A 22,517-nucleotide genomic window follows, 5' to 3' on the forward strand; every position below is an offset into this window, starting at 1 on the left:
ATACTGGGAAGGTGTATGGCCCTTGAAGAGTCCTGGGGGCCAAATAAAGATCAGGCATGAGAGCTGCATTCATCCCGCGCACCTGACGTTCCCCACCCCTGACCTAAATCAATAATCTATCAGGAAACAGAAGGAAGCCAGGCTAGTGGACCTGACCCATAAGCGAAGTCAGTGACAAATAAAATCTGTTAAATACCTGGAGTCCAACTTTTATAACTTGGCTACAGTCCCTAAGAAAGGAAGTTGGGTTGATCATTTCCCTCCTGGAGACTGTGGGCAAAGTTCAGTTACCCAATCATCGAGCTCAACAAGATGGCGGCCTTTAGCCAGGAATGTTTGCTGGAATGCATGGCACAGGTTCAAGGAGCAGCTCATCCGCACTCATCTGTTCATGTGCAGCGAGCTGTATTTGTGCTCTGCGGATCAGTGGTTTGGGCATGGAGTGGAAAATCAGGAATCAGCCATTTCTTCCACCAAGTTTGGGTGCAATGTGGCATTCAGTGCATGGAAGGGGCAGGTGGGATGAGCATACGCTGCTTAGTTCCTACAACAGCAATGATGGGGGACCAGTGGCCCTTTGGGTTCTGGTGGACTCCCATTCCTTTCAGCCTCACTCTGCATGGCCAGTCGTCTGGGATGGCGGGAGTTGCTGTCCAAAAGCATCTCAGGGGCCAAAGATTCCCCATCCTTGTACAGCAGGGTACTCAATCTGTTGGAAGGCCAGCCATCACCTCTCAGCTCACAGGCCGGTTGTGATTATTGATGGAGGGTAAGGCAAAGTCATTCTCAGAATGGAATCATAAAATTTCAGGAAGGGACCTCCAGCTAGTCTAACCCTCTACTCCAGCCTTTCTCAACCTGTGGGTCCCCAGATGTTGTTGGACTACAACTCCCATCACCCCTAGCTAGCAAGGCCAGAACTCAGGGATGATAGGAGTTGTAGTCCAACATCTGAGACCCACATGTTGAGAACCGCTGCTCTACTCAGTGCAGAATCTGCAATGGAGCATGCAACTGTAGCTAGGGGTATAGGGCAGGGCTTGCTGATGGTCTTGGGAGCATTTTTCTGAGCAACACTTTGTGCCATGCTCTCTCCAGGGAAGCTTGCTGGGCGCCTTCATTGTACACTTTTAGGCACCAGGCGAAAACGTTCCTCTTCAACCAGGCCTTTGGCTGTGTCCTTTTAGATATGTTTGTGGGACGGAGGGTTCTTGTTTTGTTCATGTTCTCGTTTTTATTATGTGTTTTGTGTTTTTATTTTGTATTTTTATTCTATGAACCTCCCTGAGATCTTTGGATGAAGGGCAGTTATACACATTTAATAAATGCATCATAAATATGGCATGCAAGTTTATTCACATATCCAGAGATGAGCAGATGCAAACATAACACACCATGAGGAAATGAGCTTGTCTGTTGAAATGCTTTTCACCTGTGCTGGCAAGCTGTTCATTAAGCTTACAGGAATGCCATGCCACACACCTCCCTTTCTGCTGCCCTCAGAACCTCTCATGGAGGAGGAGGAACATGAAGAAGGACCTCAGGTGATGGTTGCAGGGTCCAGGCTGGTTCATATGGGGAGAGGCAGTCTTTGCGGTATTGCCATTTGGGAAGCCTGGACATTATTGAGTTGGTTCCACAGAACCTTTGAGAACCAGATCTTGAACTCTGACAATGCCTCTTGCTGGAGGATGGAGAGGTGAGTGTGGCCTGTGTACATTGAACCCTCTGGCATTCCCATGGCCACAAAGTTGCCTATGGGCAAAAGGAAGGGTCACATCCATTGCCCCACCCACTTTTGCATCTGACCCAGCCCCACCACTGGAATGTGGCTCCTGGAAGGAAATGCAGCCCCCTGGCTGAAGAAGTTTCCCAACCCTTGATTTAGGTCAGCTTTCTCCAACCTGGTAACCTGAAGATGTTTTGAACTACAATTCCCAGCAGGCCACGCCAATGTGGCCAATGATGATGGGAGTTGTAGTCCAAAAACACCAGGTTGGGGAAGGCATTGATCAGTGGGTTACTGATGTCAGGGGCTCTCCGGATCTAGAACGAGGAATCTTATGGCTAACCTAGTGTGCTACCTGGCACACAATGTGTTCACCTTCTGGAACTCTGCTCAAGCATGCAAGGGAATATGGGTGGGCAACACCAGATCCTGTGATTGGCTGGCAGCACGAAGCCTTAGCACTGGCCAGGCATGTTATAAATACTGGAAGCCTGGCCAAGAGAGCAGTGTTCTTCTTCTTGAATTTCAGGTGCAAAGCTTTGCAAAGCATCTCAGCTGAAACTGATGCCCCCAGTTTCAGCCCCTGACCTCAGACACCCAAGTTTGGAAGGAGACACTCTAGGTCAGGGGTGGTGCACCTCAGGGTTCAGTGGTGAAGAGAGTCAGGAGAGAGGGAAGACTGCCACAAAGGGTCTCTTCTGCACCCTAAGTGCCCAATATCCTCCTCCATTTTCACAGCTCCAGATCACTCTGGGTGAATCGGACTCAGTGGGGTGATCAGAGGCTGTTTCAACCCATCCATGGACCAGCCCCTGGTAGCTTCAGGATCCAGGATTCATCCAGACTGGATGCAAAGCCCTAGATCTAATCCCTAGCTCCATCTCTCTGCTTTGTAGCCACCACTAGTAGTCCTCAAAGCAAACCCACTGAGATTAATGGGAATAACTGAATTCCATTCATCTCTGTAGGTCTTCTCTGAGAATGACTTAGCGCGATAGCTCTTGTTATGTCACCCGTGTGATGTAACATACCAAGGTCCACTGCTCCGGTCCACTTCCCCCTTTCCCAATAGATGGAGCATCTTCCATTTAAGCTGCCACCGCCCCCTTGGAAACTGCTCTCAGAGGTAAAAAATTAACCGGCCCGAAGCTTTTATACAAAGTGCTGGCTTTTGAAAGCATGTGGATTGGCCAGGAGGGTCCTATATACTGAAGGCATCTTCTCAGCATCAACACGTAGAGGGCCTGTTCTTAAATTCTCTTGGGAATAACGGAGAGCTGGAGAGAAGAGCAATATTATTGATAGGTGAAGAGAAAAGCAAGGGGCGACAACGGGCTTTCGGTGATTTCAGGCCACGCCATCTGGGAACTGTGGATTGCCACGTTGCTGCCTTCTGAAACACAGGAGGCCAGTTCTCTGTAAACTCCAACCAGCGTGCAGAGGCTTGAATCCCATCAGGGTCTCCCTCTCCTCCAGGGAACTCTACTCGGCTGACCACCAACACCACCATGACATTTGCAGATATCCTGGACAACCTGGGAGGCATGGGCCGCTTCCAAAGGATGTCCGTCGCCTTCCTGGCCATCCCTCTGATGTTTCTGGCCAACCACAACCTCCTGCAGAATTTCACGGCAGGGATCCCTGAGCACCACTGCCGGCCCCGCATCACGGCCAACCACACCCGCCATGCCAGCAACCTCACCCAGCAGCTGGGAGCCGAGAGCTCCCTCCGGATTTCCATCCCGATGGATGAGAACAAGCAGTTAGAGAAGTGCCGCCGCTTCGTCACCACCCAGTGGCGGCTCCTGGATCAGAACGCTACCCTCCCCAGCAACGCCGCGGTGGACACTGAGCCATGTGTCGATGGGTGGACCTATGACAGGAGCATGTTCACCAACACCATCATCAGCGAGGTGAGAAAGAGCAGCCCTCTATCTGGACCATCCTTGAGAGAGTGGGGTTGAGGATAAGTGGCTGGGAGGTCCATTGTGCAGTGGTAGCGCACCTGCTTGGAGTGCAGAAGGAGTGTCCCCTGCCTGGAGAGCCACTGCAAGTCCACTACATGGACCAGTGGTCTGATTCAGTAGAAGGCAGCTTCCCAAGCTCCTTTGTTAAGAACCATGAGGTCTAGAATCTTAACTTTTTAAAAAAGGAAAAGGAGCATATATTATTTACATACAGAAGGTCCCTGCTTCAATTCCCAATGGCACCTGGAAAACCATTGCCAGTCAGTGCAGCCAGAGTTTCCCAAACCTGGGTCTCCAGCTGTGGTTGGACTACAACTCCCATCATCCCTAGATAGCAGAACCAATGGTCAGGGATGGTGGGAACTGTAGTCCAAAAAATAGCTGGAGACCCAAGTAGTGGCGTAGTGTGGGGGGTGCAGGGGGGGCTGGCCACACCGGGCGCAACATCTGGGGGGGGGTGCTCGCAGCTCTCTGCCCCCTGCTAAAATCCATGGGTTAGGGGGGGCGCAAATTACCTGCCTTGCCCCGGGTGCTGACAACCCACGCTACGCCACCGGACCCAAGTTTGGGAAACCCTTGTGTAGACTATATTGAGCCAATTAGACCAATGATGTAACGCTGTAAGTAAGGCAGGTTCCTGTCCTGCCATGGACAAATGAGGCAACAGTTTTTCATAGAGCTGAAAAGAGTTGTAGGGCTGGAGGAGATATTAGGTTTGCGTTCACCCTTTCACGTGAAGCTCCCTAATTTGCACCTCCAGAAACAGTATGCAAACCCCTAAGCAGCTGTCCTTCAAAATGCGCACTTCTCCAGAGATTTGGATGCTGTTCGCTTGCCAAATAACGTGAACAAAAATATGTGACTCGGGGGAAGGCGCACATAAAAATCCATCCGTTAGCAGAAAGAGCATGCAATATTGCATTATATGAGGAAATTGCTTGCAAAAATGTGTACATTGGGCAAAATTACACATATGTATATTAGAAGAGAGAGTCACACCAGAATGCTGAATTCTAAAGAGCCGTTTTAAAAGACAAAAGAAATCAGAACAGATGCTCAATCAAGACTGAACATTTTATATTTTTGGCATAAACCTTGTGCAAGCAAATCAGTTTTTGTCCACCTCATTAAATTTTGTAGACCCAAAGCACCTTATAGCAACGGATCTGTCAGGGGTGTCGGCTATAACAGCCAGAGGTTCAGAGTGTATGGAGTGAAAATGTAACAGCGAAAGGGAGGGATTTCTTCACATCTGGCACATAATGCTGTGGCGTTTTCCAAGCCTAAGAATCTGTATTTCAGTGTCTACAAGTGGGATCTGTAGCAAAATGTCCAAGCTTCCTGCCAGCCATGCCTTTCCTCAGAGATCCCATCCATTCTGCATTGACTCCCAATACATTTCCAAGCACGATTCAAAGTGTTGTGCTGACCTTTAGAGCCCTAAACGGCCTCAGTCCAGTATACCTGAAAGAGCATCTCCACCCCCATCGTTCAGTCCAGACACTGAGGTCCAGCTCTAAGGGCCTTCTGGCAGTTCCCTCACTGTGAGAAGTGAGGTTACAGTGAACCAGGCAGAGGGCCTTCTCGGTAGTGGCGCCCACCCTGTGGAACACCCTCCCATCAGATGTCAAAGAAATAAACAACTATCTGACTTTTAGAAGACATCTGAAGGCAGCCCTGTTTAGGGAAGTTTTTAATGTTTAATGCTGTATTGTGTTGTTAATATTTGGTTGGGAGCTGCCCAGAGTGGCTGGGAAAACCCAGCCAGATGGACTATTGGGGGGGCTGTTCCTCTGAGCCAGATTCCTCCCTCCTTGTGCATGGATTTTGGATGCGTGAGAGAGTGAGGTTACTATTAGTAGGTAGGATGAATCGGTAGCATCAGAAACATGGACATCAAATGTTAGCACCTATCTGTAAATGTACAAACTAATAAGCAGCTTCTTTAAATAATGACTTCCCTAAGTTACTCCTTATCCCCTTTCAGCACTCTACCTTGTTCACAGTTATATTATCTAAAGGGGGGTATTTAAGGATTGTAAGGAGTCATTGTTTTCAGCACCTTTGTAATGAGTCATTGTTTTCATTGCCTTCGCCTAAAGCCTGAAGTTCACCAGTCACATAATTTTTCCTCTGGGACACTGGAAACAGATTCTGCGAGGCACTGAAAATAGATTTCCAGGCTCAGAAATTAAGCCCCGCTGTGAGGCTGCCTCAAATGTTATGTCCACCTTTGTTCTCACACAGTCTCTGCTCCCCTCCCCTCGATTTTTAGTGGGATTTGGTGTGCGATTCCCGGACCCTGAGACAGATGGCCCAGTCCATCTACATGGCTGGAGTGCTGATTGGATCGGTGCTGTTTGGCAACCTCTCGGACAGGTGAGGTCCAAGGCTATGGACAACAAAGCTGGATGGATCCCACCCCCATTCCCCAGTTCAATCTGTGGGGGTTGGTTGTCCCCTTCCTCTGGGGTATAATAACAGCTCTTGAAATCAATGTGGTTGGGGCTGTGGGTGAGGGATGTGGGCGTGGCCTGTTGCGTGGCCACCTGGGTCGAGGGGTGGAGCCTAAAACAGGTATTATTGTGAAGCCAGTGGACCTATCAGGCTTCAGCTGAAAGTTTAAACTCTTCACAAGTCCAAATACCTCTAGGAATCCTAAAGAGCTACTGTGGGCAGGGACGATGGTAGCCCAAAAACTGTCATAGAATTGTACTCAGTATTGATCCAGAGCAGATTCCAATGTACTGTATAGTTAGCAGAGTAAAAACTTAACCACGTTGCAGGATTGCCCCCCCCCCAAATAGTCCAGAGGTAATTAATATTTCATCCAGCAGAGCTTTACTGCTACTGAAGGCAAATAAGCATAATGGTCACAAATCCAATACATTCAGGATTGGCCCTGTCCACAAGAAATCCAGTTGCAACAGACTTAACTTAAACTTACAATAACTTATAATAAGACTAAACCTTAACACTATACAGTGGTACCCTGGTTCTCAAACTTAATCCATTCCGGAAGTCCATTCCAAAACCAAAGCGTTCCAAAACCAAGGCACGCTTTCCCATAGAAAGTAATGCAAACTGGATAAATCCATTCCAGACTTTTAAAAACAACCCCTAAAACAGCAATTTAACATGAATTTTACTATGTAACGAGACCATTGATCCATAAAATGAAAGCAACAAACAATGTACTGCAGTCACACAATCAATCAATCAATCAATCAGTAGCTGAACTGGGTTCCACACAGTCACAAAAACAACAAAAAAGAGCCACAAAAAATGCAAAATAAATGGCAAAAACAGACAGACCTCAGCACAACACTCAAAACAGAGCACGTTTGGCTTCCGAAAAAGTTTACAAACTGGAACACTTACTTCTGGGTTTGGAGTGTTTGGGTTCCAAGTTGTTTGAGTACCAAGGCATTTGAGAGCCCAGGTACCACTGTATACAGAACACCACACCAGAGATAGAAAGAGAAAGTGGAACCCAGGCTCCTTCTGACCATTCTTTTATAGTCAGCATGACCTTGACAGAAGAGATAAGAGAACCCATTTAAACGAGCTGTACTCAGCTTCTCTGAAGGAATAACCCAAACATCATGAACCTTCTGCTTGTTTCTTTCACACACAGAAGCTTCCAGAACCCTCCTGAATTAATTAGAGTAGGAAAGATCAGAGTAGTAATTAGAGTAGGAAACACAACAGGTCAATACTTTCTGCACTAAGAAATGCAAACTGGCAAAAACATCAGGAGGGTCCCATCCTGCAGTGAAGAAGGGAGACGGGCCGTAGCCAAATGGAAGAGTATCTGCTTTGCACACCTGAGTTCCCAGTTTCATCCCAGGTGTGTTCAGGTGGGGTTGGGAACCTCTCCTGCCTGAAACCCTGGAGAACCAAAGCCAGTCCATGGAGACAACGGTGAGCGAGATAGACCAACGGCCTGATGTGGTATATAAGGCAGTTTTTTATGCTCCTCTTAGCTTCACATTAATACATCTTCAACCCCATCATTTAGGTTTGGCCGGAAAGCCCTCATCGTCTGGAGCTACCTTCTGATGGGGGGGGCGGGCACCTCCACTGCCTTCGCGCCAAACTACACGGCTTACTGCGTTTTCCGCTTCCTGTGTGGATTGGCCATGTCGGGGATAGCGATTAACTCCGTCTCACTGTGTAAGTACTTTGATGCTTCTTTCCTGCTGGCCGTGTCCTCAAGCAGCCCTTCACAAGCCACCTGAGAAGACCTGGCCCACTTCCATCTCATCCTACAAACCAGGGATGGGGAAGCTCAGGTCTCAGGGCCTGTTTAACTGGCCGCCGTGACTCTCCTCAGACACCTCCCCCCCTTTCTCTAGGCAATACCTTTTGCTGGCCCTGATGGGTTTTTGCCTGGAGGGAACGTGCCCTTGCACTCTGACAATGCCTCTTGCTTGTGGATAGTTGGTAGAGCATGAGATTTTTCATCTCAGGGTCGTGGGTTCGAGCCCCACATGGGGCAAAAAGATTCCTGCATTGCAGGGGGTTGGGCTAGATGACCCTTGTGGTGCCTTCCAACTCTATATTATTTGCATATATATTATTAATTATATTATATTATATTATATTATATTATATTATTATATATTAGTTTTTTAACATATCATTTTCAACAGTTATTAAACATACTTTTATATCTTATACAATTTTTTTGACTTCCATCAATCACATCTGAAAACTTTCCAATCTTTTCCACTTAATTTACATTTCTTACTTTCACTATTACATTGAAGTATCATGACTAATGTCTCTCTTCTTTATCTTCTTTGCAATATTTCATATATTCCTCCTTACAAAACTTCTTGTAGTCCTACTAGCGTAATTTGTTGATTACAGTTGCTCTTCAAGTAGTTCGTATATTTCTTCCAATCTTCTGTGAATCTCTTGTGGTGCCTCCCAGCTCTATAATTCTATGATTGTCTGGATGGAAAATGGAGAGGGTGTGTGTGTATTTAGAAACAAGCCTACTTTACAAGGGGAAAAGTTTATATTTTAACTGTACAAAGCCAGAACTTCTACACACTTTATTTTTGTATTTTGAAACATTTCTCCCAATTTGAAAAGAACAACCTACCCCTTTTTCATCTACGTGGCTATAACAGCTCTGTGTTTCAGTGCCCTGTCCACTCAATCAACTCCCATGGCACTTAATCAACTTGAATTTGAGTCAACAGCTCAGGTTCAAAGGTGCATCATGGGGAAAAGAAAACGATATCCTAGCTAGGCAACTAATGTATGACTCCTACCCTGAACAGCAAGAATTGCAGCAAGAAAGTGGTACCCATAATTGTTACCTGCGCACTTTTATCGTTTTTACTCACCCTGCTCCTCTGACATTGGTTGCCAACCTGAAAAAAGCAGCATTTTTTTTAAAAAAGTATCCTTTTCTCCTTCCCCAGGCATGGAGTGGATTCCAACCAAGTACCGTGCCATTGTTGGCACCATCAACGGTTACGGCTACACCTCTGGGCAGTTCATCCTGGCTGGACTGGCATACGCCATCCCTGGCTGGCGCTGGCTGCAGCTGACAGTCTCCCTGCCTTTCTTTGTATTCTTCCTCTACTCCTGGTAGGTCAATGTGGTCAGCTGGCAGTGGCGCCACCAGGGCAGGAATTTGGGGCAGAGAAGCCCAAAGCGCAGGAGCAGGAGGGCTCAGGCCGCCCCGTACATCAGGGTTGGCTTGGCACATTTTGCAGCAAGTGAAGTAATACACATGGCTGGGTGCTGCTCGCTGCAGATCCCAATCCCAAACACGGAGAGTGGAAGGTGCTCCAAGCTCACCGTGGGTTACTCTGCATTTTTAAATGGGTCCCAGTATATCCTTCCAACAAGGGTGGGAAAACATTTTGGTCCAAGGGCCACATTCCTTGTGAATGACTTCCCTGGGGCCACATGACAGTGGTGGGCGGGGCCAAAGGGAAAAGAGGGTGTGGCAGCTGGTGTGAATCTTACCTTTCTCCAGGAGGCTAAATCAGACGTCTCCATGCAGGCAAGAAAAGAGGCACAATCACAGTTTGAGAACAAATTCTAGCAGGCAGAAGCAATCAAGGACATAGCTGTTAACTTTTCCCTTTTTTAAAGGGAAATTCCCTTATTCCAAATAGGATTCCTCGCAAGAAAAGGGAAAAGTTGACAGCTATGGTCAAGGAGTGGTGGGACGCAGAGGAATGGTGGGAGGCACAAGCTGGGGAATCCCCAAGGGAACCCCCAGGGGAAGAAGGCTCAGAGCCCGAGGAGTGGTGGTGGGATGATAAGAGGTGGACGGAGGGAGCAGACAGGGAGGAGGAGGTGTCGGAAGCAGAAGAGGTAACAGGGTTTAGTGAGCACGGAGATTCAGTGGCAGAGAGAAGTCCAGAATTGGAAGCAGCAGTGGAGGGAGCCCAAAAGGCAGAGATGAGTCAGGCTGGTGAGGAACTCAGGGTCTCTCTCTCTCTCTCTCCTGCTGCACCAAGCTCCCCTCCCCCATGGTCTCCCAGGACCAGAAGAGGTATGAAGAGGGAAGAGCAGAGAGAGGCACATTGGTGTAGTCTCAGATTGTTTGGGAAGGATCTGGGAGAGGAGGGGACATAGGCAGCTGTGGGAAGGCAGAGACATTCAGCCTCCACAACTACCTCATAAAGGCAAGACCAATAGAAAAGAGTTGCTGTGCTCATTAGGCCTGGCTCCCCTGAGCAGGCATTTCTTCTGATAAACAGTTAACTGCTCCCTGCTCTAGCCATTCCACCCTTCCCTCAGAGAGCTACTGAAAGAATCCCCTTTCCTTGTGTTTGGTCTGCAGGCTGTATGTGGAGTCGGCACGATGGCTGGCAATTTCAGGAAAACACGAACAGGCAGTCAAAGGCCTCAAGAGAGCCGCCCATATTAACGGGAAGAAGAACGAAGGAGACAAACTTAGTGTGGAGGTACATCACGCTGGGGTTGCAGGACAAGGAAGAAATGCAACTTCTTGCACAGGCACAAAATTAGGAAGCAGCTGTGTGTGCAACAGCCCTAGCAAACTAATCAGTACAGTTCAAATTCAGGCCTCCCATCCTGAGACACCTGAGGACTGGCTGCAGTTGGCTATGATGGAAAGGTACTCTGAGCATGCTCAGAAGTATTATTCCATATATCCCTAGGGCTCAGCCATTTCAGTTCACTTCATTCAGTTATTCATTTTTCATTCATGAGTGTTCCCAAATAAACTCCTATTTAGTGGGAATGTGCTAACCATGAGATCGTTTGGCCATTACAAATCCAGCTTGGGAGGCTGGAGGCAAACGAGTCCTTCATTTGCCAACATATTTTAATGCCTTTCAACTATTTCATTCCACTTTTAATTTGTGTACCACCTTTCTATATATGCTATGCATTAGCTTGCTAGATTAAAATTTTATTTCCAAAGCAAAACGCTTTGCTGCACAGCTCAGGTTCATTGTCAGCCAACTCATGTCAGGAGCTGTAAAGCATTTCATGACCCTGTTTTCTCATTCTGCAACAAGTCTTGGGAGACAAAGTGTCGGCAGATTAGGCTATCTGTGGCTATAGGCCAAGATGGCTATGTTCTGCTTCCACAGTTAGGGGCAGCATGTCTCTGAATGCCAGTTGGTGGGAATCGCAGGTGGAGAGAGTTGCGGCTGTGCTCAGGTCCTGTTTAGGGGCTTTCCAGAAGAGGTGTCTGATTGGCCACTGGGAGAACAGAATGCTGTCTTGGGCCTGATCCAGCTGCAGGGCTGCATTGGTGACTTTCTGTTCCCTGCTTGGTTTATCCCAACTTTGCTCTCTTCCTGCTCAGGTTTTGAAATCCAGCATGCAAAAGGAGCTCTCCTCCGCCACCAAAGCCAGCCATGGCATGGCTGACCTGGTGTGGACACCTGCTATTCGCAGAATCTCCTGCGGGATCTCCCTTGTCTGGCAAGTGCCTCCTTTTCTTCTTCTTGCTGGGGCAAAAAAAAAGGAACACAAACTTTGCCCCCTCCCCAAATGTACTGTTGGGGACTGGCTGGATAAAGAGGAGCGCTAGGAGGCTTCAGCCAAAGAACTCCCCCAGGAAAACAGCAGAGGAGGAGGGCTCACAGCCAAGATTGTGGTGGTGGGACTCTAGAGACAGGTCAGAGATGGAGGGAGGCTGGGAAGTGCAAGGAGCAACAGGCTCAAGGGAAAGAGAAGAGCCTGAGGCAGAAAGCCCTTCGAGACCAAGACAGGGTAATAATAATAATAATAATAATAATAATAATAATAATAATAATAATAATTTATTATTTATACCCCGTCCATCTGGATGGGTTCCCCAGCCACTCTGGGCAGCTCCCAACAAAATATTAAAATACCGTAATACATCAAACATTAAAAGCCTCCCTAAAAAGGGCTGCCTTCAGGTGTCTTCTAAAAGGCGGGTAGTTGTTTATTTCCTTCACAATTGCTGGGAGGGCGTTCCACAGGGTGGGTGCCACTACCGAGAAGGCCCTCTGTCTGGTTCCCTGTAACTTGGCTTCTCGCAGTGAGGGAACCGCCAGAAGGCCCTCGGCGCTGGACTTCAGTGTCTGGGTAGAACGATGGGGGTGGAGACGCTCCTTCAGATATACTGGTACAGAGAGAGAGAGAAAGCAGGCCCTGGACCTGAAAGAGAGAAGGTGGAAAGGACAAAAGCTGCACCAGCTTTGCAGCAGCTGCCCGGTCCCTCTGCGTTGAGCTCCCCTCCCGCTTTGACTCCAAGGCCATGCAGAGCTTTACATGTAGCCAAATAAAAAGCTCAGGAAGCCCAAGGGCCCGTCAGAGTTTGAGCCAGTTTGGGAGACGTCCAGAGGAGGAGATTTAGGTGGAAGGAGGAGGGGCCAAGAGCTAGTCTTGGCAACGTTGCCACTGAGAGCAGCCATGCCTGCGTGCTCCCTGCTTGTATGTTATTTTCTTGAATCAAAAGCCAGCTTTACTTTTGAGTCTCTGTTCTAACCCGCCAATGACCCAGCCCTGACATGCAAGCAAACATAGGGGATGCAAAAAAAGGGGGGGGTGGAATAAGGAGAATGCAGAGGGGCTGAATGAATTATTTGCATCTGCCTTCACAGTGGAAGGTGTAGGGTGGATGCATATACCTGAACTATCTTTCTCAAGAAGGAAGTCTGAGGAAAGGGCCTTTTCAGTGTTGGCTCCTGTTTGAGCAATGCTTTCCCAAGGGAAGCATGCCAGGCACCATCATTCACACATCTCTGAATTCTGAAAGGCAGTTCTCCAGCGTACACACATGCATATACTAGGGCAAAGTGTGCACTAAAATGCCTATATTAGTGAAAATCACATACAACTGTATTCTCCAGGGGGAAATTGCTTTATGAAAAGTGCAAAATCACATACAAATGTGACTCTTGGGAGAAATCCACACTAAATGGCAGGTGAATTTTCGCAAGATTGCTTAAAAATAAAATAAAAACTGCAAACTGATATGGAAATGTGGAGAACAGAATGTAAGATTTTAAAGAAAGAACTGTCAGAAACTGAAACCAACAGATTATTGGGACCCATTTCAGACAAGACAGGAAGAGCTTTTGCATTGATGGGAAGCAAGGAAGTTGGGGGCGTGTTGGTTGAGCATCCTGACTTGTGATCTGTCACCCCAGGTTCTCCACCGCCTTTGCCTATTATGGGCTGGCTATGGACCTGCAGAACTTTGGCTTCAACATCTACCTAACCCAGCTGGTCTTTGGCGCTGTTGACTTCCCAGCCAAGCTGGCCTCAGTGTTGACCATCACGTTTGTGGGCCGCCGGTTCTCCCAGGCTTCGGCACTTATCCTGGCAGGGCTTTGCATCCTGGCCAACATCTTTGTGCCTTCAGGTGAGGATCTTGTTATGAGCGTGGCACAGAAATTGGTTAGTGCAAAGATATAGTGTCTCCTCTCCCCACTGGCCTCAATACGAGGCATAAGAAGAGTCCTGGTGGAACAGGTCAATGGTTCACGCAGTCCCAGCATCCTGTTCTCACAGCAGCCAACCAGATGCTCCAATGGGAAGCCCAAAAGCAAGACCCAAGCAACTCTCCCTACCTCCAGTTTCCAGCTACTGGTGTTCAGATGCATATTTCCTCCAACAGCAGAGCTTCAGCATAGCCATTGTGGCTAGATGCCATTGGTAGCCTTATCCTCTGTGAATTTTTGCTTCCAACTGACAATTCTCTCTTACTTCTTAGATCTGAGCAATCTGCGAATGGTTTTTGCTGTGATTGGCAAAGGCTCCCTTGCAGCCTCCTTCAACTGCGCCTACATCTTCTCCGGAGAGCTTTTCCCAACTGTGGTCAGGTGGGTCAAAGGGAGTCCTGGAAACCTGCAATGCAAAATTCAGAGAACTGTGAATTTTGAAGGATAGCTGAGTTTCGGTTTGTGTATTGTTTTGAAAAGTGTGTTTAAGGTAGATTTGCCTTTAAATGAAAACAGAACTTCTCCTTCGTCCCCATTGAAAAGTGCGGAATTAATTAATGAGTAACAGGAAGACATACAAACGCCTCACAAGTAAGTCATGGCGAATGCATTGTTGTATAGTCTCCCTGCCAAGAAATCAGAATGAAAAGTTCAGTAAAGCTGTCTAGCTGCCCCTTAAGCTTTGTGTGAGCAAATCAGGATGACTGCTCAACAAACAGGTCATCTGGAAGAGCCCTGCATTTTTATTTTGTATCGTGTGATGCTGCCCTAGAAAACTCTAAGCAAACTGATGGTCATGCAATCCACAATCAAACCAGAAGCTCTAGAAAGAGCTGAAAACTGCAGATCTTCACGTCAGTTTCTTCTCATGCCACAGGCAATCGGGGATGGGCCTGGGGGGTACCATGGCCCGTGTGGGTAGCATGATAGCCCCTCTGGTGAAGATGACTGGGGAAATATTCGCACCGTTGCCGCTGATAATCTATGGAACGGCCCCCATTATCTCTGGCATTGCTGCCTGTTTCCTACCAGAGACCCGGAATGTCCCACTTGCAGAGACAATTGAGGAAGTGGAGAGACGGTGAGTTTCAAGATATATCTAACGCTTTGGGGAGGTTTCTGCCCTGGTGGCCCTGCCCTCAAATTGGGCTGGCTAAGGAAGAAAACAGGGACGTGGGTGGCGCTGTGGTCTATAGCACTGAGCCTAGGGCTTGCCGATCGGAAGGGCAGCGGTTCGAATCCCCATGACGGGGTGAGCTCCCGTTGCTTGGTCCCAGCTCCTGCCAACCTAGCAGTTCGAAAGCACGTCAAAGTGCAAGTAGATAAATAGGTATCGCTCCAGCGGGAAGGTAAATGGCATTTCCGTGGGCTGCTCTGGTTTCGCCAGAAGCAACTTAGTCATGCTGGTCACATGACCCGGAAAAACTGTCTGTGGACAAATGTTGGCTCCCTCGCCCAGTAAAGCAAGATGAGCGCTGCAACCCCAGAGTCGTTCACGACTGGACTTAACTGTCAGGGGTCCTTTACCTTTACCTTTAAGAAAGAAAACAGAATTCTATATACTACTCAGAGACACTTAAAAAAAAAAAAAGCAACCCCCTTCTTTAACTGACAAATTTATAAGACTTTTAGGCTGGAATCCTATACACATTTAAAGATAAAGGGACCCCTGACCATTAGGTCCAGTTGTGGCCAACTCTGGGGTTCCGGTGTAATCTTGCTTTATTGGCCAAGAGAGCCGGAGTACAGCTTCTGGGTCATGTGGCCAGCATGACTAAGAGCAGCGCACGGAAACGCCGTTTACCTTCCTGCTGTAGTGGTACCTACTTATCTACTTGCACTTGATGTGCTTTCGAACTGCTAGGTTGGCAGGAGCCTATACACATTTAGTGAACAGTAAATGCCTTGTGGGGTATCTTTGGGAGAAGAAAAGGCGAAGAAGTAAACCCTACACAAATCCAGAGTGGAGTCTCTAAGACAATTAGATAAACATGCCCATCTCCTTCCGCCATTTCCACATAGGGCATGATCACTACCTCCTGTATTGCTTATTTCTGTTCAATCGCTTTTACTTTTAAGGTCAAGACCCCTCCGAGAGGATGAACAACAAATGAAGGTTCTTCTTGCCTCCACCAAGTCTGATCCCATCAAAGATGGTAGCTAAGAAGACAAAAGACACAGGGGCTTTTTCACTCCACCCTCACCTGCCCACCCCAATCTTCAGTCTTCAGACCCCTCCCCAGGTCCTCTAAAAGTGAAATCTTAGTGGGGAGGGAATTGATGGAAGCGGTGGGATATGCATACACTTACGGTACAGGCATGTAAATTTATTGTGCTCGCGTGGACACAAAATGTCAGCACACTCTTTCCAGTCTTAAATTCAGTTCTCCACATTTCTGCATCAGCGTGCAATTTATTTATTTCTCAAAAGCCTGCTTGAAAACCCATCAGCATTTTATTGTGAATTTATCCTGATATACACATTTTTTTATTCAATTTTGGCAAAATAGATAGTTTTTGCAAAGCAATTTTCTACAATATAATGTGTTTTTGTACGCTACCTTCACTAATATATGCATTTTTATGCACGCTTTGCCCAAGTATATGTATTTTTGTACACATCACTTGGCTGGAGAACTGAACGACAAAATTTGGAGAAGTGTGAATTTCAAAAGGTGGCTGTGTTATGATTCACGTACTGTCCTGAAAAGTGTGAATTAGAGTTTGTCTTTAAATACAAACTGATTCAGTTTCCTTCCCCATCCCTTATCAGAGATGATGGGAGTTGTAGTTCAGTAACATCTGGAGGACCTCAGGCTTCTCACCTGCCAAAGCTGTTCAGGGATACACTTTGCAACTTGACTTGACTCCACACTAGGCAGCCTCTGATTGAACTAGAATTCCTGCGGCAAGTTTGATTCTGGGTGTCTAGGGCTCAGTTGGAACCAGGGTTTCCTCTCGTACCTGGTGCGTAATTAACAGAACCAAGTTTGGAAGATTGCCAGTTGCTACTGATGAAAATGGTTACTGTGCTTATTGTATTGTATACATCTGAGATTTGCAAAGAAATGTCAGACTGTACTTTCTGCATCCTGTGGCCTTTGAGCCCCACTGTTTACAGTTTTCTCTATACCTATATATGTGTGTGTGTCGGCCATGCAAGGCTTTTTCAGGCATATGATGCCATAATAAATGTGTTAGCCTTTAAAGTGCCACGGGGCTCTTTATTTCATTTTGCATTGCTTTGCTTCAACAGAACAACAACAAACAAACCTATGGTCATGTAAAGCATGCTCAATAAACACACAAGACGTAACCGGCTGTGTTCTTAGATAAATAAATTATACTATTCATTGTATCAAATTATAAATTTCAACAGAAGTAACTCATAAAGTTCAACAAACAAACGAAGCAGAAGATCCAGTGGATCAGATCATTCTCTAGTCAGTTCATGCATAAGGTCCATCCATGTAATGGTGTCTATTCCATAAACTCCAAACCATCCACATGAAAGGTTGTTACAGTTCCACAAAATCCTCTCACAGAGTCTTAGACAAGGATTTCCGGAATATTGGCCTTGTTCTGCCGTCCTGGGCTTCATCAGTAGTTAAAGCTCATATGTGATATTACAGGACATTGGATCTTATGGCACAGTAGTAGCTGCAGTCAACAGACAGCATTTTTGATTTGTACAGCTACTCCTCTGGAAACTGTGATAATAAATCCGTTAAGATGTCACTGGACTCTTGGCTCAATCCATGACAACAGCCCTTGGTGCTTTGGATAAAGGGCTGATCTAGACAGAAACGTAGAAAGGTACCTGATATGGAGGGCTGCCGCCAAACTGGTGGACTGTTGTTTTGGTTGGAAATCACTGGGGAACACCAGTTAATCCTGAAGTCCCATGTGTGTGGGGAACTACAAAGAAAAAATAGCTGGGAGAAAAGGGTGCAAGGCTTGACTCACTCTTTAGCAAAAACAGTCCCTAGCAGAGTTGAAAACACAGATCTATGCAACATTTGCAAAGCATGGGAAATATATATGTTGTTAGAGCTTTAAATTTGCCACATTTTAAAAAAAATACTGATTTTTTTATGGTTCAGAAGATAAATTTTGAGAAAACAATTGTTACAACAGTAAGCAACAAGAAACTTGTCCTGATAAAATTACAGAATTTTATCATGCCACGTGTTAAAGATTCATTTGATTACTCCAAGAGATCACGCCACATTTCCCCATGAGTGCAGGGTGAATTCCTGCCATTTTATAAAATGTGCCAGTATTAAGCAATTAAAATTCTCCTCCCCCCCTTTTTTTGGAGTGAATAGACCATAAACGTTAGCAAGTTTAAATGCTTTGCTCATGCATTCTCCAATGCTACAGCAGAAACAACACAGGTAACATCATCTTCAGAAGTACAGGCAGTCTCTCCCCCCCCCCTTATGTGGGGGTTATATTCCGAGGCACCGTGCGTATCAGTGAAATTGCATATAATCGAAACCTACAGCAGAAATCCTGTCTGCCAGGATACCTGATAATGGTCACTGGTTGCATTACCTGGGCAGTCTGGCCATTCATTTGTGATGGCTAATACTTTAGTTCCTGAACTGAGGTCACAGGCTCACCCTATCCATACACAAATACACCCCTAAGGCAGGATTTGTAAGCAAAAGACAATGGGGAGGCTTTTCCATTTCCTTCCTTCTTGCAGAGAAATATTTGAGGTCAATTTGGGAGAATCAAAATGGCTTCAGGATTGCTCTCCTGTACTATTTCAGACACATGGTTTATATACTTATACATGTGTTTGCCTTGTACATTTATGAACATTTAATTTATATTTGAGACCTCTTCCTTGCAGTTGTCAGCACTTTTGCAGAGCTGTGTAGACACCTAATTAATGCCCGTCAGCACCTCCCATCAAGCACACACCAAGGAAATTATTGGTTGCCCTGTAAATTGAGGGCATGCACCACCCCACATGCACCAGCCAGAAAGGATAAATTCATAACCTTTTCCTCTGAAGTAATAGGTTTTTATGAAGGTTTTTTTATGAATGGAAAACCTTGTTTATGAATGAAACCCATGTCAAATGACATAGTAAAACCCAAAAGTGAGCAGTGTTTGGCCCACACCTCACCCCAGCAGCCACCTCCAAAGTCACACAGCCAGCAAACTAGGAAACCCCTCAACTAGCTGCGAATGTCTTACCAGTTGGAGAGGGTTGCTTGTCCACAGAAGAGGGAACTGTCATTTGCTTATCAAAGAGGGGAATGTGGGCAAGAGCAAGAAGAATAGATCTGGGAGGGAGAAGGAGATGTGGGTGTTTAAATGCCTGGAGAGGAGAATAAAATGTGTCTGAATTTGAATGGCGGTTCAAGACAGGCAATTCACAAAGTATTGTGATTGACAAGTTCTGAAACTATGTACTCATGTGTGCTCCGGTGTCACTAAACACCTCCTCTTTCTTTGTGATGTTTTCATTACATTTTGGGTGGTCTTTCTGACAGGGCTGGGCAGGTTCCTTTCATTTTAGCTGGCTGTCGACTCTGTTTCCTTCCACTGACCAATAGCGGACATTGCAGGGTCTCCCTTGAGAGAGCCCCATTTTTCGTAACATGTGGATGTGTCAAAGGCAGAAGGGTTCACCGCGCAGACTGAGCGTTGGGGGTTCATGACACGACCTCAGTGGGAAGCATCCCAGACCAAGCGAAGGGTGGAAAAAGTCTTACCAAACACCCAGAGCAGCAAACGATTCCTCCCCCCCCCCCCGGATCTGCACAGCCCCCATAAATAAAGATTATCGTTGTGATGTTTTCTTTGATACCAGGAATGCAAATGACTTCAAGGGGAAAAGTTCATATTCCAGGCCTGACTCAGCTCATTCCTCTGCCTGTTACCACCATCTCGCCCAAGTTCACTGGAAGTGAATGTGCACCCCTCCCTTTTCACTAATACCTCCATTCTTAGGAGATGTGGGTCTAATGGAACCGACTAAGCTGTCTGAAACTCAGCAGGAGCTTAATCAGAAGCACAGAAAAACAAGCCCCTCTCCAGAGCCTTTTCGTGGAGCTCTGGCCTTTTCAGCCTTATTCTACCTTTCGTTCCTGCAGGCAGAGGGGGGAGAGGGAAAGGTGCCCTACTGGTTCCTTCGTAGGAACTGCACATAAGCAGCAACACATTTCTGGGTGACCTTGGAGCAGGCTCAACTATGAAATGCACACGCAGGAGGGCAGAGGTCCCGTCTGTTTGCCCATCGGCAGGAGGCATGGGAAGTGTCCTTCTTAACTGTTTCATTCCTTCGGTGAAGCTCCGACCACTGCAAAGGAAATCAGCCGTGGAATCATTTTGACAGCCTCCACCAGGCCGGTTCTTGGAGGTTTCCATCTCTACGTTTTAGCAAGTCCCTTTGTGATTTGCACCTCCAGTTCGCCAAGCAAACACCTAACGTTTGCAAGAATATACCGGTATATATATTTTCTCCTTCCCCTGCTGCCATCGCATCTACATCGGCCAACGTGCCTCGTCCGATTCAGCCGGGCCCGTCCTGCGTCTCTGGGCCGCGATGACTTTTGCCCAACTTTTGGATCAGGTTGGTGGCATGGGCCGTTTCCAGGTCCTCAACGTGCTGCTGCTTTGCTTCCCGATGGTCCTCATGGCAGCCCACAACCTCTTGCAGAATTTTACAGCAGCCGTCCCCGGGCACCGCTGCCGCACTGGCATTAACAGCACGTGCGGCGGCAGCAACATCACCGAAGGCGCAGACTGTCGGGATCCTCTGAGAGCCTTCATCCCGACAGACAGCAACCAGGTGCTGCAGAAGTGCCGTCGCTTCGTCACCACCCAGTGGCACTTCCTCGAGCCCAATTCCACGGAGCTGGAGAGGACAGAGGCAGAGCTGGAGCCTTGCCTTGACGGCTGGACCTACGATGGCCAAGTCTTCACGTCGACCATTGTGACAGAGGTAGGGAGGCCTTAGGTGAGGATCAGCAATGCCTCTCCACATTTTTTGGGATTGGATTGGTACTGAAGTGGGATTCTGGATGCTGGATTTGTGTAGATTGGGGGGAACTGGCTGCTAGACTACAGTCCCTGGGCTGGGGTGGTGGGAATCGCAGTCAGTGCAGAAGTTAAGTGTGTGGGAAGAGGACCTGGAAAACCAGGGTACAAATCCCCACACAGCTGGGTGAGTGACCTTCAGCCAGTCGCTCTCTCTTAGACTGGCCTACCTCCCAAGGTTGTTGTGTGGAGAAAGCAGAGAGGAAGATACGCATGTTTGGCCCCTTGAGCTCCTTGGTGGAATGGCGGGATACAAATAATAATTAAATAATCCGGAGGGTCCCCAACAATGATGTAGATGACTTCCTGTAACAAAACTTTGCACAAATAAAGGGAAAGGGGGAGATAGGCCACATGTCCGCATTCAATATGAAAATGTCCAAGACTGAGTAGCTAAATTGTGATTATCTATTTGCAAAAGTTTAGTGATTTAAATAACCCTCCCCCTCTTGCAAAAAAATCCCACCATCTCCTAAAGAGTCTCCATATGAAAATGTGGGGGTTGGGAGGTTGGGGGGGGTCTATGGTTCAGAAGTGGAGGAACTATTTTGTAGGAGGAAAATCCAGGTTCTGTATCTGGGGTCTCCTGCATTTGTCTAAATTCAGCAATTTCCTACTCAACACAATTGCCACAATACAGTGGTACCTTGGGTTAAGAACTTAATTCGCTCTGAAGGTCCATTCTTAACCTGAAACTGTTCTGAACCTGAGGTACCACTTTAGCTAATAGGGCCTCCCACTGCCACCGTGCAATTTCTGTTCTTATCCTGAAGCAAAGTTCTTAACCCGAGGTACTATTTCTGGGTTAGCGGAGTCTGTAACCTGAAGTGTCTGTAACCTGAGGTACCACTGTACTTGCCGACGGGATTTAAGGATTAAAGTTTTTGCAGTAAAAACTGCCTCAGCCACCTATGGTTCTAGGAATGCCTTTTGGAGCTGCGGAGCTTGAGCACACACCATCTTCAGTGTGAGATGGAAATCTGGAATAGGAAATGGAGCCTTATAGAGACATATCCCAAAGTCAACTTTTCTGCTTCGCGTTTTGGAAAAGCCAGGCGATGGTGATGCTTCTGTGTTAACCGCCCTCCCCCCTCCCTCCCGCCCGCAGTGGGACCTGGTGTGTGACTTTCGGACGCTGCAGCAGATGGCCCAGTCAATCTACATGGCGGGGGTGCTGGTGGGTGCGGTCGCATTCGGCGGCCTCTCAGACAAGTAAGGCCTTTCGCACTTCGAAAGCACGTCGCGAATGCACGTCAAAGCGGTTGGTTCTAGCTGGGCAGAAGGGAATGTGGCCCTCAGGCTGTAAAAGCTCCCCCACTCCTTTTTCCAGATCATTCTTCCATTCCCACCGCTTCCAGATTTCACCCACACGGAGACCACCACCCTGTCTATAACAAGACTCGTTCCTCCCCGGTTTAGGTTTGGCCGGAAAGCTTTGTTGATCTGGTCCTGTCTCCAAATGGCTGTTTCGGGGTCCTGCGCTGCTTTCGCCCCCAGCTTCACAGCCTACTGCATCTTCCGCTTCCTGTCAGGAATGGCTCTCTCAGGCATTGGGCTGAACTGCGTGTCGCTGTGTAAGTAAGTTTCCTCTAGTGGCTGGTTCCAAGACTTAAAACATTAGCCAAGCATGCTGCAAATCTGCCCTGAGGCCTCTGGGCATGTGCAAAGGGCATTGTTCTCCCATTAATCACAGGCAGTCATATCCACCAAAGACAACCAGTTACAGATGAGAGAGAGTTTGAGTCTTGGAATCTTTTTTCAATTGTTGTTTTTCTGAGAAAATGGCCGCCTGCCCACACTGCCTTTTCTTACAATGATATTAAATCAGGGGTCCCC

At 47.2% G+C, this 22,517-nt stretch overlaps 1 protein-coding gene across 1 annotated transcript in view; it reads left to right on the top strand.

Annotated features, from left to right (window-relative positions):
• Positions 1-3,237: 3,237 nt before the first annotated feature.
• The window catches only part of LOC309358884 (uncharacterized protein), a gene marked incomplete at its 5' end in the record, with an annotated part of 31,536 nt that continues 12,256 nt past the window's right edge, over positions 3,238-22,517 (top strand). Inside the window, 13 exons of the mRNA XM_081892152.1 lie at positions 3,238-3,642; positions 5,972-6,075; positions 7,718-7,872; positions 9,135-9,303; positions 10,514-10,637; positions 11,510-11,628; positions 13,329-13,543; positions 13,895-14,003; positions 14,500-14,703; positions 15,702-15,778; positions 20,069-20,586; positions 21,790-21,893; positions 22,101-22,255. Coding sequence (XP_081748278.1) covers positions 3,238-3,642; positions 5,972-6,075; positions 7,718-7,872; positions 9,135-9,303; positions 10,514-10,637; positions 11,510-11,628; positions 13,329-13,543; positions 13,895-14,003; positions 14,500-14,703; positions 15,702-15,778; positions 20,069-20,586; positions 21,790-21,893; positions 22,101-22,255 — 2,458 coding nt within the window. The remainder of the gene's footprint in view (positions 3,643-5,971; positions 6,076-7,717; positions 7,873-9,134; positions 9,304-10,513; positions 10,638-11,509; positions 11,629-13,328; positions 13,544-13,894; positions 14,004-14,499; positions 14,704-15,701; positions 15,779-20,068; positions 20,587-21,789; positions 21,894-22,100; positions 22,256-22,517) is intronic.

The sequence above is a fragment of the Podarcis melisellensis genome (genome assembly GCF_964234715.1).
Source record: "Podarcis melisellensis genome assembly, chromosome: 16".
NCBI lineage: Eukaryota > Metazoa > Chordata > Lepidosauria > Squamata > Lacertidae > Podarcis > Podarcis melisellensis.